The sequence below is a fragment of the Agelaius tricolor genome, unplaced genomic scaffold (assembly GCF_023055355.1).
Source record: "Agelaius tricolor isolate 1412-34295 unplaced genomic scaffold, bAgeTri1.0.p SCAF_11, whole genome shotgun sequence".
Lineage (NCBI taxonomy): Eukaryota > Metazoa > Chordata > Aves > Passeriformes > Icteridae > Agelaius > Agelaius tricolor.
In genome coordinates, this window is record NW_027269271.1 from 28,680,942 (window position 1) to 28,700,087 (window position 19,146).

At 46.6% G+C, this 19,146-nt stretch overlaps 1 protein-coding gene across 14 annotated transcripts in view; it reads right to left on the bottom strand.

Moving 5' to 3' along the window:
• The window catches only part of DOCK7 (dedicator of cytokinesis 7), a 95,790-nt gene that overhangs the window by 2,243 nt on the left and 74,401 nt on the right, over positions 1-19,146 (bottom strand). For 5 of the 14 annotated variants that reach the window (XM_071436902.1, XM_071436899.1, XM_071436893.1 and 2 more), the window contains 16 exons: positions 18,630-18,726; positions 18,175-18,192; positions 16,266-16,362; positions 15,414-15,548; positions 14,632-14,784; positions 13,998-14,156; positions 13,639-13,739; positions 12,678-12,870; positions 12,057-12,200; positions 11,166-11,297; positions 10,571-10,585; positions 5,284-5,409; positions 4,338-4,427; positions 3,295-3,531; positions 1,596-1,739; positions 707-813 (listed from right to left, as the gene is read on the bottom strand). In XM_071436902.1, the coding sequence (XP_071293003.1) occupies positions 707-813; positions 1,596-1,739; positions 3,295-3,531; positions 4,338-4,427; positions 5,284-5,409; positions 10,571-10,585; positions 11,166-11,297; positions 12,057-12,200; positions 12,678-12,870; positions 13,639-13,739; positions 13,998-14,156; positions 14,632-14,784; positions 15,414-15,548; positions 16,266-16,362; positions 18,175-18,192; positions 18,630-18,726 (1,948 nt within the window). Of the gene's footprint in view, positions 1-706; positions 814-1,595; positions 1,740-3,294; positions 3,532-4,337; positions 4,428-5,283; positions 5,419-8,159; positions 9,096-10,570; positions 10,586-11,165; positions 11,298-12,056; positions 12,201-12,677; positions 12,871-13,638; positions 13,740-13,997; positions 14,157-14,631; positions 14,785-15,413; positions 15,549-16,265; positions 16,363-18,174; positions 18,193-18,629; positions 18,727-19,146 lie in introns of those variants that run through there. The other 9 variants (XM_071436903.1, XM_071436906.1, XM_071436896.1 and 6 more) reach the window with 4 other exon arrangements.

Below are 19,146 nucleotides of genomic sequence, written 5' to 3' on the forward strand. Positions count from 1 at the left end.
ATCCTCTCTGAAGAGAAATGAAAAGCTAATTTCCACAGAGCCACTTCCAGTCCCAGAGGATTTAAAGATGACTAGAGTCAGGAGAGATTAACAAACAGCAGCCTGGGATGTTCATCAAGAACTCTTCTGCTTGCAAAGATGTAATTTAAATAAAGGGTAGGAAAACAACTGTATCAGTAAATCCATTTATTTCACAAGGGAAAGCTATGCTTCCACTGGATCTATTTGCTCACAGCTTTTTCATTTCAATTATTTTGGTGGTTTTTAAAATGTTTTGGTGCTATAAAAGATGCTGCAGTTTGCATGACTCAAGGAAAGTAGAGCAGCCAGCACATTTCTCCAGGGAATTGTGCCAGCATCCCTCCACTCTGCTTGGAGAAATTCACTTCAGAAGGAAATTTCATCTCCTGGCCAGTCCAGCAATTCCAGCTGACCCTGCCAGGCTGGGAGCTCTGGCCTGTTGTGATTTTTCTGGGACATTTCACAGCTGAGCTGGGATCAATTCCTCCCTGCTGAACAGCAAGGGCCACGAAGCCAGGGAGCAGCAGCACCAAGAGGGAAGGGCTGGGCGGGTGAGGAAGGAGCTGCACATGGAACCTGGCAGGTGGAGGGACAGCAGGACAGCCCTGGGTCACTGCACTGGCCCTGCTGGGGTGGCAGCAGCCTCTGCACCTGGCAGTGCCCTGGGGACCCTTCCCATCCATACCTTTTGGTGAAGTCCTTGAAGCAGAGGCGGAGTTTGTTGTGGTGTCTGAAGAGCTTTGGATCGTTGGGGATTTCAGACAAGAAAACTTGTGCAACTTCTAATGGTCCCTTTAGGAGAAGAAGGGGCACAGTGAGCTTCTGGGAACTGTCTGTCACATCCAGTCACTGGAGAAAGTTCAGCCACATAGAAAACATCCACAAAACACAACATTTCCTTACACAAAGCATCCTGAAGAGCTGCAGCTGGGAAATCTGGTGTAAATCACCAACCTCAGTGACAACCGAGTCGCCTTTAGGCCTTGCTTTGTTTTATTTAAAACTCTGCTTTTGGAAAACAGTGTGAGAAACTGCACAGATTCTCCATTTGTTTTCCTTTATAAGGACTCCTGACAAAGTTTGCTCAACTCACAACTGAGGCAAAGTTTAAACAATGCAGATGGAAGCCAGGGAGTGTTTGCCAGCACCACAAACTCAACTCAGCACTCAGAACTCCAGCTGATTTTTTTCCAGATCGTGCACTGGGCTTTACTCAGGCTCCTTCAGCTTTTCCTCAGTTTTTCTGCACTGCTTTCCATTTTGTTGAAAATCCACAGCAGGACACAATCCTGCAGAGCCTGGCTAACAAAGGGAAAGTTTAGGCAAGAGGAGCAGGCAGAAACTGCTGCAAGTGCCAGGAAGGAGCAGTTACTGAGGGAGGGATGTTTCTTCCCAGTTTCCTTCCACATTTTCAAGACTCTTACTCAAATAGCAAAAGCACTGGGAACAGCTGGCCTAGACCTACCCTAAGTGACCCTAAACACATCCCACAGACTGAACAAATTCCAGGGGAATTGAGAAACAAGGCCCAAGGCTGTGCACTGCCAGAGCCCAGCTGGGACAGTGATCCTCACCTGATTCACTGTGGTACCTACTGATCCCTGCAGCACCATCTGCAGCATCTTGGGGTCTGCAGGGTCTTGGTGGGTGGCAAAAGCCAATTCCTGGGTTTTCTTCTGCATGTCCTCGATGGCGACCTCGATGGGGGTCAAAATGATCTAAGCAAGAAGCCAGAAGAGGATTTTTGTTATGGCTGAGCTTGGGAACCAGGCACAGACCTTCAGCAACACCCAGGCCACAGTGGGGTGGTGTTGGAACCCTGCTTACTGAGAATTTCAGACTTTCTGTGCTGACAGGCACTAACCCCCAAGAGAACATTACATTCGACCTAAAACCATAAAGAAAGCTTCCAAAATTAAATAATACAACTAAGATTATAAATATATAATTTAAATAAAATTAAATAATATCACATAAAAAACTTAAAATTAAAAAATTTAATATATGTATAAAACAATATAGAAATAGAAATTTTGTTATATATAAAAATAATATATATAAAACAAAAACTAATCCTCCTTCTTCACCTTCTTCATAAATTAAAATATTATATAATAAAGAATCCACATTACAAACTCAAAATAATTAATTATTAAATTAAAAGTAAAAATAATTTCAATATAATTTCTTAATTAAACAATTTATCCTTAAAAAACTTTATTAAAAAAATACAACTCCATTTTTAATTTATTAAAATTCTATAAAACTCACTATTTATAAAACTATAATTTAAATTAAAAACTAGTAAACATCTAAATCCAAACAAAAAATACCATCTCACACATTTAATCCCAACCTTAACAAAAACAAAAACAAACAAACAAACAAATAAAAAAGTTTGATTTTTAGCTGTGTTTCTGGGTGCCCTAGAGTTGTCTGAGATGTTTCTGAGTGGCACTTGTGTCCCTTTTGGCCACTGCTCACAGTATCCCAGTGACCACACCTGATCCTTGAAAAATTACCAAACCTCCATTATCACAGAATCATGGAATGCTTGGGTGGGAAGGGCCCTCAGAGCTCATCCCATCCCACCCCCACCATGGGCAGGACACCTTCCCTGGACCAGGCTGCTCCAGCACCAACCCAGCCCGGCCTGCAGAGCTCTTCAAGCATCCCTCCCTGGTGTGGAGGTGGTGGGGCAGACACATCCCTGAATCACCCTGGGCCTACTTTGGGTCGAATGGCAACAGGGAGAATTCCCTAGGAACTCCTAAGCTGTCACGGACATATTTCATGAAAAATTTTTTTTGTGAAGATCTTTTCTCCTGAGAAGCTGAGAAACTGCAGCTTCTCCATGTTTTGCTGCTTTAGAATGTGATTTAAAAAACTGTTTACCCAGCATGTGAAATTGTTTTTTACTTGATGACCAATGACAGCCACCTGTGTTGAAGCTGTAAGCAGTACAAGATTTTATTATCATTCCATTCCTTTCTATACCTTGCTAGCCTTCTGATGAAATATTTTCCTCTATTCTTTTAGTATATAATTTTCTTTTAATATAATATACATCATAAAATAATAAATCAACCTTCTGAAACATGGAGTCAAGATTCTCATCTCTTCCCTCATCCTGGGACCCCTGTGAACAGCACCCCCCATTTGGTGCCCCCGAGTGAAGAACACTCCCACACTGAGCTCCTAAGGCCACTGGAACGGAGCTGAAGGAGCCTCCTGCACCACCAGGCCCCACTGCCCACCCGGCTGCGGCCTCACCTCCTCCTTGTGGATGACGTTGATCCTGGTTTTGATGTAGGGGAAGGCGTGGGAGGTGGTGAGGATGGTCTTGCGCTTGAACTGCTCGTGCAGGTCGCCGTGGGCGCGGCCGTCCAGCGTGAAGGGCGTGCAGTACATGAAGCGCCGCAGGTTGTAGTTCTTGTCAAAGTAGGTGATCCTGTCCTTCATCTCGTAAGTGTCGAAGTAGGGCTCCACATAGGTGATCTGGATGTAGGCCTGCAGCAGGGAATGTGCTCCTCAGCTGGGCTGGCCCAGCTGGAGCTGTGTCCTCCCAACACCACTGCACCAACTGGGGCTGGGCTCTGCCTTCAGAAATCCCACTCAGACCAGAGGGACGCAGGTGCTGCTGCCAGTTTGTGGGCTGGGAAAGCACAGCTCGCTGTCCTTCCCTTCTCATGCCTCTCACATCATGGAATCATGCAATGCCTTGTGTGGGAGGGAGCTCAAAGCCCATCCAGCCCACTCCTGCCACAGGCAGGGACACCTTCCCCTAAACCAGGGGGCTCCAACCTGCTCCAACACTTCCAGGGATCCAGGGGCAGCCCCAGCTTCTCTGGGCACCCTGTGCCAGGGCCTCACCACCTAACAATGAATTTCTCCCCAGTACCCAGTCTAAACCCTTCCTTGCAGGTCATGCCCTGCCCTGTTTCCCAGGCCTGCTCCTGCTCTTTCTGCTACTCTCAAAGGACGTGGCACAAAGGTGACAAAATGCTGCAGCTGCACAAAAGCCAGGGAATGGCACAGCCCCTCCTGCCTTGCACCCAGCACAGCAAGGCCAGCACAGCCTCTGTCCTTTCACCTCCTCCGTTCCCATCCACCACTACCAGGCCAGGGAAGGGAATGGCCAATCCTGCATCCCTTGCTGGAATTATTTTCCCAAACTCCCCTCCCAAGCAGCTGCAAGATGCTCAGTACATGGATTTTGTTGCCCACGTGGTGAAATTCAGGGCAGAATTTGTCCCACTTGCATTTTCACCCATTCAGGACCTGTTCTATCTCCACACCTGCACTTGTGCCCTTACCTTGTTGGGATCAAGTTTACATTTGTCCACAGGGTTTGAGTCCTTGATCACTTCCAGCACATCTTCCCCAAACCGTTCTCCATAAAACCCCTAAAAACAAGGAGAAAGGAAAAAAACCCATCAAATGCAGCCCTGGTGAGGGCTGGAGGGCAAAGGCACCATTCAGGGCAGGTGAAGCTCCACATGCCTTTGGCAGAATGTGACCTGCTGAACCCAGGAGAATTCCAACAGTCACATTCCAGGGTAATGGGAAAAAACAAGTCCTGGAAAGCAGGAGAGCCTTCCAACAGTGCCTGGTTCTGAACAAGGCATTTGGGTTTGTTTTGTGTCTGTGTGCAACTAAAATGGGTCAGTTCGGGATCCACTGGTGCTGGAAATAGAATGTCTGAATTTCAGTTATTTATTTTAATTAACATTTAGATTAACTGTTTTAATCATAACCTATATATATATATATAAATTATAAATACTGTGATATTCCTAAATTACTCTCAGCCAGCATTTAGCAACGTTGTCATAACCTACTTTTGTGGCAGCACAGCCTGGGAAAATTAATGGAGCTTTAAGTTTTGTTAAACCAACTCTGCTGTGCTTCAATGAACAAAGGCTGGGAGAGAGAGAGATGGACTGTTGAGTGAGGTTGGACATCTGGAATGCAGAACTTATGGACCACAGAGACATCTTGGAGAAAGCAGAAGATAAAGAAGAGACTAAAGATTCAGTCTATGCCTTAGGAAGACCTTACTGGAGTAGAAAGATAATGGGAACTCCACAAATTTTCAGGGAGAGCCTCTGATCAGGGAATTCCTCTCCTCCCACAGAGGTGGCACCAGCAGGAGGGCAGGGGACACCAGCCCAGCTCTCAGACACCCAAACTGCTTTTCTGAGGGGCTGCTCCTGTGAAATAACTGATGATGAAGTTAAACTCCCAGTGAAACCCTCTCACCTCCAGCCGATGGGAGATTTCAGCCAGCTTGGTTATTGCAGGCTCCTTGTAAACAAACTCTTGCTCATCCAGGTCTCCAAACTTGGTTCCATAAAAACCAACTCGGAAGTAGGTGCCAAACATCCTCTTTCCATCCTAGGGATGGAGAAAAACAAGAGGTTATTTCAGGGTGGAGACACGCACACCCCCAAGCACGGCTGCAGGCAGGCTCCTGAATTTATGCAAAAATGAAAAGAAATTATAAAACAAGAGAAAAAAATTAGAAAGAAAGAAGGGAAAGAAAAAAAAAAAAAACCACACCTGGAACTCAGCATGGATGCATTTAGCAGCAAACACCACAATGGAATTATAAACTAACATGGAATTCTATGGATCAGTTACGACCATCAGCCCAACCCTGCAATGACTTCTCCCAACCCAGGAGGAGCCTGGAGGTGCCAGCATGGAATTCATGGAATGGTTTGGGTTGGGAGGGGCCTCAAAGCCCATCCAGTGCCACCCCTGCCATGGGCAGGGACATCTCCCACTAGCCCAGGTTGCTCCAAGCCCTGTCCAGCCTGGCCTGGGACACTTTCAGGGACCCAGGGGCAGCCACGGCCGCTCTGGGAACTGGAGACTCACCATCCTCACAGGGAACAATTCCTTCCCAATATCCCACCTAAATCTATTCTCTTTCAGCTTAAGAAGCATCAGATGTCTCTGAGAGGTGGCCAAAGGCAAATAAATCCCTTTGTTGAGATAATTATCTGAGGCTCTCCAAAGCCTGTGCAGAGACCCTGCAGGGGTCAGACACCCCTGGATCACCCAGCATGGATTCCCCCCAAATCCACCCTCCAGGAATTGCAGGGTTGGGCCCAAGTCCATGTCCAGTTCACTCACACACACACACACAAGTGCTTTTGAACCAGCATTCCAGCTGGGAGGTGTTACACTCTCTAGGAACTGCCTAGGAGAGAGGGCCAAAGTCACTCCTGGTGAAAGCAGATGCAATCCTGTGCCATGTACCTGCTTCCAGGGGAGCCAGTGGTGAATTTGGCCCCGAAACGCAACAAAAGGAGAGAAACAAGAAAGATTTTTTGCTGGAAAGGCAACGGAGAAAATCTGATTAAAAGAGAGAGAGAGAGAGAGAAGAAAAATGCTTTAAAAATTAAACACACCTTGCTTGTGTTAAAGAACTCACGCTGCATGCACAAACCAGGGATGCCTTTCAGCAAGAAACTCCAAAATGTTCACCTTTACTCTCGTGACAAAGTGTGATGCAGTTAAGGACACTCAGGGTCCCTGAGCTGGGTTAGGGTTTGGCTTCAAACAGCCCTTACAGGTGTCCTGGCTGCCAGGTTTTATTTTAGTATTTTGCTATGGCAAAACTGATCTCTTGTGGTGATGCTGAACACGATCTATGGAAGGCAAAGAGGATAAATAAGCCAAACTAAAATAAAAAAAAACCCTTCAGGCAAACTCCAGACTGCAAAAATCACTGGCATGGCCACTTCTCCTGGCTGGAGGAAACTCTGGAGCATCCCCCTGGAGGTGCCTGAGGGCCAAAAACTTCCACTTCAGAGCTGAGCTCTGCCCTCCTGGAGGCACCTGGGGTGAGTAGCAGCCCTCATCCCAAAAAAGCAACACCAGGGCTCCCTGGACCCTGCTCTAGGGCCTGTCCCTCTGGGAATCCTCCTGCAGAGAGGGGCTCTTCTGCAGCCCCACTGAAACCCCCAGAGCTTTCAGCACACCACAGGACCCCAGGAGCCCTCCCAGGGTGGGAACTCCAGCTGCAGAGCTGCTGCTGTTTCACTGGATGTTGCCATTTCCCTGGACTCCCTGCCTTTGTCCAGTGCCCATCCCTCTGGATCCATGCAGGACTGAGCTACTGAACCCTTTTTTCCTCATCACTACCTTTTCAAAGCCACAGTTTTGGATAACATTGTCCACACTAAAATCCCTCAATATTCAGCATTTCCAGCTTCCATCTCACTGTCACAGACAGAAGGCTCTGACTCCAGGGCTCCTTTCTCAAAGTCCTTCCCAAGGCAGCACCTGGGGCAAGGTGGGGTTGGAACCTGATCTCTTTAAGGTCCTTTCCAACCCAAACCATTCCATGACTCCGTGTCTGCCTGGGGGGACCTGCCACATGGATCAGCTCCCCAGAGCCAAAGTTTGTGGGATCCTGCCCCAGCCCTGGCACTGGGTGGTTGAGGACACACTGATTTCTAATTCATGAGCTTTTTCCTCCCTCCTGGGCCAGGGGTTTCCAGGGTGGGAAGCATTTGCAGAACCAGATCCCTACAAGTGAGTTTTTGCCATGGACACCTGCCCAGGCAGCTCCTTTATACAGGCAGGGTAAAAATGACAAGGGAGGAAGAGAATGCTGTCTGTTGATCAGCATAAATCCCTGAGGAGTCCCGCTGGCATTTTCTAAATGCATAAAATAAGAGTTTTGGGGCACTGGGGAGCCCCAGGAGTGGCAGGGCTGCAGGGAAGCCTGGTGAGATTCCCTGTCCCTGTGTGAGGTCAGCCCCCAGCTCATCCCCACGCTGCTCTGGCTCTCCCTGCTAAATCCAGATGCTGGATCCCAGTTAAAGGGACCCCAGAGGCAGCAGGGAGGAGCACTGCCAGCCCCTGATGTGACTCATGTTGGGAATCTGTGCCTGGAGGCAAGGGAATGGGAGCAAAGGCCTTTGGGGAAACACTTCCAGACCACTCCAGGCCTGCCAGGGATATTCAGGAGCTGCCACTTCCCTGGGATCAGCCCCATGCCTGGCACTGGGGACAGGGGATGGCTCTGTACCGGCATCTCAAACTCAGCCAACACCAAACCACTTCCCAGCCACAGCAGGGAAAACTGAACAAATCATTAAATGCTCGGTGGTCTTGTTTCTGGCAAGAGCTAAAAATGCAGATATGAGGGAGGAATTATTAAAAGCATCATATCTCCTATTATTTTATCAAAAAATAATAGGATTTTGGGAGGAGAAGAGAATGAAGGTGAACACTGAATAGCCATCACACAACTGGCAGAGCAGGTAACAGCCACCATGACTTATGAAGGTTCATGATTTGTTATTATGCATGGTAAATACCTTTCCAAATATTGCTGGGAATAAAGTTTTGGGGTTATCTCTTGCACGCACACAAAAAGCTTTGCCAACAAGATTTGGGGGGAAATAAAAGATAAATCAGATGCAAGAGGGATCATTGCTTCCTCCTCCAGGACAGCAGCAGCTGCCTGAAGGGTGCAGGAACAAAGCAACTTCTTCAAAATATGGAATCCAACCCACCTTTACCAAACCCAGCACTGTTATTTTCCTGCTCAATTTTAACCCAAAGTCCTTTACAGTGTTGCCAACTACTCCAAGTCTTCCAATATTGATTTTTTGGGAAAGAATCAGCTCCTGGAGCCCTGTTATCCACTGGCAACCTCCCCATGCACAGCTTAAAAAGAGTTTTTAAATTCTCGTGGCACAGCATGAAAAGGTTTTTTTTCTTAATTTTCCTAATTGGAAAGCAAACAAATAGAATGAATTCAACAATTATTCCATGAATAAGCACACCAAGCCCATCAGTTGGTGTGTTTAAGGAGAACTCAGGAATGCTCTGGTGCCAGCCCCAGGACACTGCAATGCTTGTAGTTGGCAACACCACATTCCTTGTGCCATGAGGGGGGTGCTGCTGTTGGCATAGCTCTTTGCTAAAATGAAATTGGGGGTTCCACAGTGTAAAACAAAACAAAAAACAAACCAAAACAAACCAAAAACAAACAGGGGAGGTGGGGGAAAAGGGGCAGAGAAAGGGAAAAAAAATTCCACAAGTAGGAACTTACCACAACAGACAATAGTAAGAGTGGGGAGGAGGGTCAGCAACCAGGGCGATAGAGGAGAAAACAGAAAGTATTTAATTAGGGAAATTCCATAAAACAAACAAGCAGCAAATTGGCAGCAAATAAATTTTAAAATAAAAAAAAAAAAGGGGGGGGGGGAGCATCCATTAAAATATTTAAAATAAGGGGAGGGGGAAAAAAGGGCAAAACATGCAACAAACCTGAAAGCTACAAAGCACAAAGGTCAGAAAAAGTGTGGCAATGAAGGAGCACGATGACAGACGAGAGCTGAACCCACGGTGTCTTTTACCATGCAGTAAAACATGACCAAGTGGTGTTAGAATCATAACCAATGGCAGGAGTCTCTCCAGGGGTCGATTTAGGGGCAGAATAATAAAACAGATGCTCACAGGCCTTGTTGGCTTGAACACATTTACATCATTTCCACACCTAGCACAGGTTCTCTGCTGGGCTATGTCTGCCTGGACCTTCCATGGGGACAAAGGGATGATTTCCAGGGCCAGCCCTGAAGTGTCAAGGTTTTTAAGCTGCTCAATTTCCATTTTTTTGCCAGGCTGGAATTGAAACTGACATTCAGACATCACCAGCCTTAATTATGTCCCACAACACCAAAGGTTTTTTTGTCTCAGCCTCGGTTCAGTAAATGTGTGGTGGAAACCTGGAGGGAGGTGGCCCAAAATGAGCTGCCTGATCCATAGAAAAGCAAAAATAAGCTGAAAAGATGAAGCCTAAACAAAGAACATCATATTCACAGCGCTTTTTAGTGCTTTTTGAGACTTCTCCATGCTCATGCACCCACTGTGCCAGCTGGACTAGGGCTGGAGTCAAAGTGGCCCTGCAGATCATTCAATTGCTTTGTCCATTTTTAACCCAAAAGCGTGGTTCTCGTGGTGTGTGCTGCAGAACTGTGAGCACACAGCTTCCTCAAAAACCCAGGCAGCAAAACTGGCCCCAGTTAACACAACTGAGCCCTTTTACTGCCAGATAAACCCCTGCATAAATTGACTGAGAACAGAAGGAAGCAGTTTCTCCTCTGAGATCAAAGGTGCACCTGCAGCAAACCAGGTTTGTGTTTGGTACCTCTGAGCACTGGTGCTTAAATCGACCCCTGTGGGTGGGGTGAAAATATGGTATGGAGGGATGATTTTCTGTGTCAATGCTGATGGAAAGAAATATAAACAAATTATAAAAACAAACTAGTGATGATACAGTGGCTCATTCACCAAAGAACCTCATTAGTGGAACACGTCAGCATCCATGCACTACCTACAGCTGCTTATGAAGAAATTCCTGCTACAACCACAGTTTATTGGGATTTCTTTGGTTAATGAATTGTTTTAAACAGCAGACAGCAACAGAAACACCCACAGCTAGCACATGTGGGCAAGCGTTGGCGTGAGTCATCTGGAAACTCAATTAGTGTTCTTTGCTAACTAAGATGGAGTTACCTACCTCCCAGCCAGTACTCTGTGTGATAAAAAGTAAAAAGGGCATGTCACAGAAACCAAAAAAAAAAGTTTCAAAGGCCAAAACATGACCAGCAATAAGCCTGCAATGGTTTCAATGGTTCTAAGTCATCATACAGCCAAAGCAGCCTCCTCTGGCCCAGCACAGCCAGGCCCTCACAGCCCTTAATTAAGCTGGTGGCTTTTGCACCATCCAAGTTTGGAAAGGTTCCTTCAATTCTTTAACCACCACATGAACAAACAAATAAACCCCCCAGCATTTCTGGATGTTACCTACCAGGCTAAAGGCAAGGTACAGTGGGTTTTCCCAGCATGCAAAATACAGTTTAAAAAAACATCTGAAAGGGTAAACTGGAATTTTTAAGTCTTGGATAGTTCCGAAGTTAAAACAAATCTTGGTTTATGATGTTCTCTTGTATTAAATTCCAGGAAAAAAAAAAACTGTTAATGATCCTTGTATTTACTGTGGATCATCATTTGACAATTCTCTGGAATCTGAATAATGGTTTTTCATTTTCCTTGCACTGAGCATTTGAAGTTTCTTCACAATTCACCCTGCAGCTGAAAATTCAAACCATTACCTGGTGAACAATCTTGCTGAATGCTTCCTGCAGTTTACCATGAATAGTAGACAACTTCTTGGCATCTCTGTTGGCTTCATGAATAGGAATAAGGACTTTGTAAACCTCATTAACTGCTTCATACATGCCAGCCTACAAAAATAAGGCCCATCAGATTGCTCCATCAATTCAACAGCCAGAATAACACACACAGCATTTAAATGATAAAACTGCAAAATGAAAAGGTGGCTGAGACTCCACTGTGGGATAATCACTTCATTTCTTGAAATGCACCCAGAGATAAATGGAATAAAATCCTCAGTTACCCCTGAAATCAAGAGCCTGGTGCATTACACCTTGCTGCCAGTAATTAGGATCATTAATATAACCAATCCTGGGATATTTTGGATGGACACAGGCACAGGAGTAAACAATCCTAACCAAACCTATGGGCATTAAATATGGAAAAGCTCAAGTGCACATTTCAGCTTTTTCTGTTCAGTGCATCTTCAGCCTGTTTGACTTCTGCATCCACTTCTGGCACCCCAGAAGAGATGGGCTTGGGAAGATGCTCAGGATCTCTCTCCTGGAATGGGTCCAGCCTATTGTGGGCAGTCACTGCACAGAGGGGCTCAGCAGGAACCCCAGGTTTTTGCTCTGGATTTATTGCTACTTGTGCTTAACCCCACTGAATGACACTTCATGTTGTGCCATGGGAATTAATTCACTCCTTTTCCTTGGTTTACTCCAGAGGGCAAACCAGGCTGTTTTAAACAATTAAAACTCCAACTGTTCTGTGCAAATGAAGCATTTACAATAGCATTACACACTCGAGAGAAAACATTTTCCTTCCTACTGCCCAGCAGTGTGAGGTTGCTGGAGAAGGGAAGTAAAGAAATGAAAGTCTTCTACCATGGAGAAAGATGCTGCAGCCTGTTCCAGCAATCCCACCAGGCCAGCTTCTGTAAAATACTTCCCAGAACAGATTCCTTCTTCATCCGGGGACACAACGTCATCAGAAACTGCTGACTCTTCCAAAACATTGGAAGATATGTTCTGGGGAGATACAAGAGATAAAAATATATTTACTCAATTCAAACAACACTCAACTTTCAATACTTTGAAAGGCAGTCAAATCCTGGAATTTCTGTAGAGGTGGCTTTCTATTTTTGTAGAGTATATATATAAAATATAGCTTTCTATTTTTGTGGAGTATATACGTAAAATACGGTTTTCTATGTTTATAGAGTATATATGTAAAATATTGCTATTTTTGTAGTGTATATATAAAATATATCTATTTTTGTAGAGTATATATGTAAAATACTGCTATTTTTGCAGTGTATATATAAAATACATCTATTTTTGTAGAGGATCTGTATAAAATACACATTTCCTCACAGAGCAGCATCTCATTCATGCAACAAACAGTGAGCATGGCTTGAGGATGTAGGCACAGAACTCCCAGCACATGGAAACACTTTGTAGCTCAGCAGCAAAGCCCAAAAAGCCCTTAGAGAGGATGATGCCCACCTGGAATGTCACACAGCCCACAGGGAGGTACTTCCTGTCCTCCAGCATGCTCAGGTACTCGGCCACCAGGGCTGCAGAGTGCACCAGGCACTGGGCAGACTCGGCGTGGTTGCTCCTCTCAGAATGTTTCCCTGCCATGTTCTGCAGCCACGTCAGCCTCAGGTCAGGGGAATTCTGGTAGCCCTTGGCAATCCTAAAGGGAGACAAAACCTCTGTGCTTCCATGTCCTTTCCTTCTGAACCAGCACAGCCCTTCAGCATGGTTTTTTCACACTGTGTTTAGTCACTTCTGCTTAAACACCAACCCCCTTGGTGCTGTCTGGAAATCCCTGAGACAAGAAGCTGTTGAGATGGAAGCCACCCTGAACTACAGATTTCTGAGCCAGTTAGTGGTGGGTGAGCAGTGGTGATGCTGAAGCTCCTGCCCAAAGCCCATGTTTCACCTGAGACTGGTGGCAATCCAAAGGTGTGGCACAATCAGAGCACACCTGCCTGGCTCCCTACAACAAAACCTCTGCTGACCACTAAGAAGCCCTCAGGGCCGTTTGTGCAGACAGCACCATGAAATTTGGCACTTGGGAGCTTAACTTGGCTCTGGAATATCTTTTGCATATGGATACCATTGTATGTACCACCAAAAAGCCTTCTGGGCAAGCAAGTGCTGGAAGACCCCCAAGCTTTCCCTGAAGCAAGCAGGGAGAGTTCCCTACTCAGGTGGAAGATGAGATTTCCAGGGGTGGCTGGGGAATGAAAACTCCTTTTAGCCAAGATAAGCTGCCCAAATGCCAAACAAAACCTCTCAGCACCACAGTCAAACACAACAGACAGGCATAGATTGGTCTGTGAGCAGTGAGACCCAACCTGCTCCACAATCAAGTCCTGTAAGTGCCCCAATGTGCAGCATCTGAGCCCAAACCCACGCGGAGCACTGACATCTCCTGTCCCTACAGTGCCAACTCTACCTGTACATCAGGTCAATCAGCATTTCTGGATCTTCCTGGTGCTCCTTCATTTTAACTGTGTCTGACAGGATCATATGGAGGTTGAACACTAAATCCTGGACCTGTGAAAAATAAGCTGTTGTAAGGAACTGGCATTGGGAATTGAGCTACACATTGTTATGTGAGGAACACAGGCACTCTGAATTTTTGCATCTTGTCAGAACTAATCAAAGACCTGAGTTTTATGTGATTAGATGATTAAAAATACCAAAACCCAAACCCTTTCCAGGAACGCCAGCAAATTCCAGTTCTAGATTGAAGTTTAGGCACAGCCTGTTAATGAATTATATATTGCATGTCTTGTGGTTTCTGTCTTTTACCTGGTCAGGAAATGTTGTCTCCCTAAGTTCCAGATCCTCCTCAGCATATGTCAGAATAGTCTTGAGGGAACGCCGCAGGAATTCTTCATTGAAGTTCTGGGATGTCCCCACCAGGGATGAGAGGGACATGGTCACCTGCATCTTCACTCTGGCAAAGTTCTGCAACAGAGATGTTGTTATGGTATTTCAGCAGCCTGGAGACAGTGCAATAGCAGTGCTTTGTTCATGGCACCCTCCTCCTGACCCAACAGAGAAAGAAAACTGAAGTTTTGCAAGAAAGGCTGTCTCAGAGCAGTGATTAGAATCAACCTGGTGCAGCCAAACATCAAAATCTGATGATTATTTAGTTCCAGATAAAGGTTCTCCTGCAAAAATATTAATGTTGTCTGTTTTCACATGGTGTCCTCTCACACACTCTGAACAGGATGATACTCTCATGAAACATCCTTGATCCCAGTTAGTTTTGATTCGGTCAAGCCTTTAAAAAACTTTAATCCCATTATCTTTGCTGTCAATCCCCTCCCAGGCCCTGGCCAGAAGCAGGGTGCCCCCCAGTTCTGTGGGGGACTGCACCCACAGCCAGCAGCCCCAGCCCCGTTATCTGCAATAAGCCAGGGAGAGCAGCAGGACTCACGTTCCCGATCTCGAAGTTCTGCCTCATGAGGAGGTACAGGGAGGCACTGGCGTGGGACCTGATGGGGCCAATGCTGCTGCTGCAGTGCCTCAGGAGCCTCAGGCACAGGTCTGCACACTGCTCTGTCTCCTCCTCAAACAGCAGCTCAGGGAACTGGAAAACAGCAGGGGAGGAAATCGGAACAGGCAGGAATGAGCACTCAGACAAACAGGCAACAGTGAGGGTGCACTGCAATGAGAGGGAGCCCAACCCCTTCTGTTTTGGGGGAAGGATGCTCATTTCAATCACTTTACAGTAAGGCAAAACTGGCAGCACTGGAAGGCAACTCATTTTATCTTCCACTCCAACTTGCTCCTACATCTACACCCTCACAATGATTTACATCACTCCCAAAATCTCAGGCTTAAAACTTTGAGCTTCTCCCTGCACACCTACAGAAACTGGGAAACAAATCCATTTAAAGTGAGATCTGTCCAGCTTAAACCCCACCTGTGCCTTGAGCTCCCCCCACTGAGCAGAGCTCCCCTTTTCCCACTCAGTGCCAGCCAGCAGGAATTCACATCCCAGCCATGGTGTGTGAGCTGCCCTTTTTGCTGCAGCCAAGCCCAAAATGCAGAAATGCAGGTACTGCCCATGAAAACCAGGCCTGGCTATGCTGCCTGAAAATTAACACTGCCCAAAATAATAATTGCTTGGGGAAGTGGCCCCATACAAAGGAAGGAACAGCGCTTTCCTCCCTCAGTGCTGCTCAGGGGGGATTTGTGCCCCCACAGGGGATTCACCTTGGAGACCAAAGCTCTCTGTGTGGCAAAGCAGTGCTGGAGGTAAAGGGCACTTTGGTTGCAGGCCATGCTGTGCAGCAGCACTTTGAGCACCCCGCCGAGGATGCTCTCCTTGGACTCCGTCACCGACACGGTCTGCAAAGGAAACCAGGACTCCATGAGAAACAGGGAAAACAAGATACCATGAGAAAAAGGGAAAACAAGATTCCATGAGAAAAAGGGAAACCAAGATTCCACAAGAAAAATGAACCTCCTGTGTGCCTGTCCATGTGGGAGAGTGCAAATAGCTCTGACCAAAAGCCCTTTGCGTGGGGAAATGACCCACTTAGCTGGGCCTGCCAAACAGCCCCGTTCTGAGGCAACCCCCAGGTGAGGAACACATGAACAATCCTTGGGATTCCTGGGTCTCTCTGCAGATCAGAGGTGGATTTGGGAAGCATGGTCCTGCCTGCTTCCAGTCCGTGCCCAGGTTCATCTGTACAGAAATCAGGGGACAAAGTGAGTACAGGTCCAGGAGGCTGACCTGGATCCCAGTGATTTGAGGCAGGTTTGGGGGAAAACTGGAGGAACTGTTTGGGATAGGGCAAGATTTGGAAATTTTTACAATTCATTCCTGAATAACAATTTCTTATACTACAAGGAAAGGAGACTCTTCAAATTTCAATTTCAAGACTGAAGGAAGGTATTGGAATGTAAAACCAGATTGTTCCAGGCTGGGATTTGGAGAGGCATCACCCCCTTGCTGCTGCAGCTGAACAATTCTCTCAGCACTGAGGCAGTTCTGTTTAACCAAGTGCTGCCTGGCCAGGTGACTGCAATGCCATTACATCTCCATTTTCTTATCAGCCTCACCTGTACAACTATCTCTAGAGTATCCAAAATTATCAGGTTGGCTTCTGTTGCAAGATTCCCGTCGATGAGTGCTTCGTGTTCTATCTCTGCCCTTGACCTGATCAGAGAAAACAAAGAAATAAAATTACTTCCTGATTTAGGAACAGACCTACATATTTTCCAGTCAAAAATGTTCTCTCACTAGCAGGAAACTCCCAGTTACAGTTTGCATATTTATCACTGGACAACACCACAAAGATATTTCAATGCACCCCCTGAGAGGACAGGAAGGAAAACTCAGTTTTTTTACAAGTACAGACTTACAGAGGCTTCACGTTCATCATGCTTGGAGAGCTCACACTGCTCTCTGACACTTCACTACTCTCCCAGGAACACAACAACAGTTTAGAAGCCCAGTCCAACTCCAAACTGGCTCAGCAGCATCGTTAGGCATGCGACAGCACAACCAGGAACAGGACATGTGGCTTTATGCTGTGGACACACGGTGGTGCTACACGAGCTGGGAACCTGCACTCCCCCTGGGAGCAGCACACTGCAGCCTGCCAGGCTGCAATCTTATCTCTCCAAGCTACACTGTGTTTAATCCCTGAAGCACAACTTCCTCTCTCAGCTGAAGGACAAGGTTTTGCTGTTCCATGCCAGGCACTTGTTTTCCTGGAAAGCCTTGCAGAGTCCAGACACCCACTCACACCTGTGGCTCCAGGAATTCAGCACACCCAGCCCCTTCCAGTGGCACCAGCTGCACTGGGCACAGATCCAGGGCTGTACTCAAAGAGCACAACCCTGGCCTGCCCTGCCACAGGTGCCATCACTGACAGACTCGTGCCAGGCCAAAGCCCAGCAGCAGGGTGACCAAAATCCCAGAAAAAACACACAGAAAGAGGGAGAAATTATTTGGCTCTTGGAGCCGTATTGCAGCAGTCCTTCTCTGCCACACTCCACATCTTCTGGGAGCTGGCTCACACCCCCAACATCTCCAGGAACCTGAATCCCCATAAAATAATACTATCTGCATAAAAAGACAGCTGTGCAGAGCTTTTGAAGTGAAAAGTCTTGTTTATGGGGTTTCAAAGGGCCAGGCTCTACCTACACACACAGGACACAGCAGAGCCAGTCACAGCAAGCAGGGGTTAGAAAGCAGCTCTAGAGAGTTTTATTTTATCTAAGCAGCTCATTTTGTGAGGTGAGACACCATCCTTTGACCACCAAGGAATTCCACAGCTGTTAGATGTGTACTCGAGGTCCTTCTGGGAACGACGGGACTCAGACCCAGTGTTGGCAGTGAGCTGCTGAGTCTTTCAGGCCAAATTCTAATCTGGTGTGACTCTGGAATTTATATCTACATCACTTCATCAGCAGGGTGAAATACCCTGGTCATTTGGCTTTCCCAATGACTCAACAGGACTGGAGCCTTGGACAAAAAGCCACCACTTGTCATAAGGAGAAATTACATTTTTGTGTGGGACAAAACAATGAAAGGCTGTGAAGAATAGCTTTCTAGTCCAGGAAGAGTCAATGTCTGCAAGGATAAAATTTGGCCTGATCTCCATGTGGGCTCTGAGGATCCCATTCCTCAGTTTCTTCAGAGCTTCCCTCGGGCTGAGGTTGCTTCCCTAGGATAAGGAACAATTCTTTTGCTGGGAGGATGGAGACTACAGGTTGCAATTTGAGGAGACAGAAAACGTGCACAGCAAAGCTCAAACACAACTCCTGAGCCCTCTGGATTAAACCACACCAAGAGAGGGAATTTTCAAGGAAATGGGTGTAATAAGCCAAAAGAGCTCATTCCAGTCAGTTGCACACACACACTGAGAAGTTCTGCCAAGCATCACAAACAATGCTGTGATGATTGAGTCTGCAGATGTACAAAATGGCAATTTGTAAGAACTGCACACCAATGCTACAGTACCTGGCTGGTTTGTGGCTTCTAAAAGCACAGCACATGTGGAAAAACAATCAAAGTGATGGATTAGGACAGGAAAGGAAAGCGAGCTTTGAGAACTCCAGAATGCTCTTATGGAATAAAGGAAATATGACATGAGATATAAATGCTATCTGTGGAAACTCTTAATGGATCTTCCCTCTAAATTACAGCTTAGGGCAGGGTTTTAAGACAGTAATGGATCGTATAAATCTCTTTAAATCTGATTTGGAAGTCTAAGGAAGCAAGGGACAGCAGAAAGGCAAAGAGTGGGGAGGGCAGTGTTGGAGTAAAAGCTATTTGTTTGCCTTTTTTTTTTTGCAATGCCAGCCCTGTGCATCTGAGGGCTCAAACCTGAGCTGGCAGTGACCTTCTGTGGGGAGGGGGACCCTGCTCTCACAGGCCTGGCACAGGGGTAGAGCAGAAGGAAAAGGCAGAGTTACTTGTCAAGCTTCTCGGTGTTCTGCCGCCAGTGAGTCATATCCTTTCTCCATCTCAGGTTCTCTTGACTTCCAAAGGCACTCCCAGAAGGGCTCCTCTCTGCAGGGAAACAGCAAAACAACAGCAGTCAGCTGATGCTCACTTCAGCTGCACGAGCAGCAGCTCCAGGTGGCAACAAAGATGATTTTCTAGAGCCTGAGGCTCTGTGCCACTCACCCAGGATGTTTACATGGCCCTAACTCTGTCACTGCTGAGTGGCATGAGACACAGAGAGGCAGCTGAGGCACTCACTGGTGAGAGGAGTCCCTTCCTTGGACTGCACAAGGAGCCTGAGTGTGCCAACCCTCAGCTTTCCAACACTGCTGTCCTTGACTGGCACCCAGGAATGTTCTCAGGGCGGTGCCAAGACCCCCCCTTTCCACCTCACAATCTTTTATTCTCATTGCTGGGAGGGCAGGGGAATTTCAAGTAATAAAAGTAATCCAGCCACATTAAGAAAAAAATAAAGGTTCCCATCTC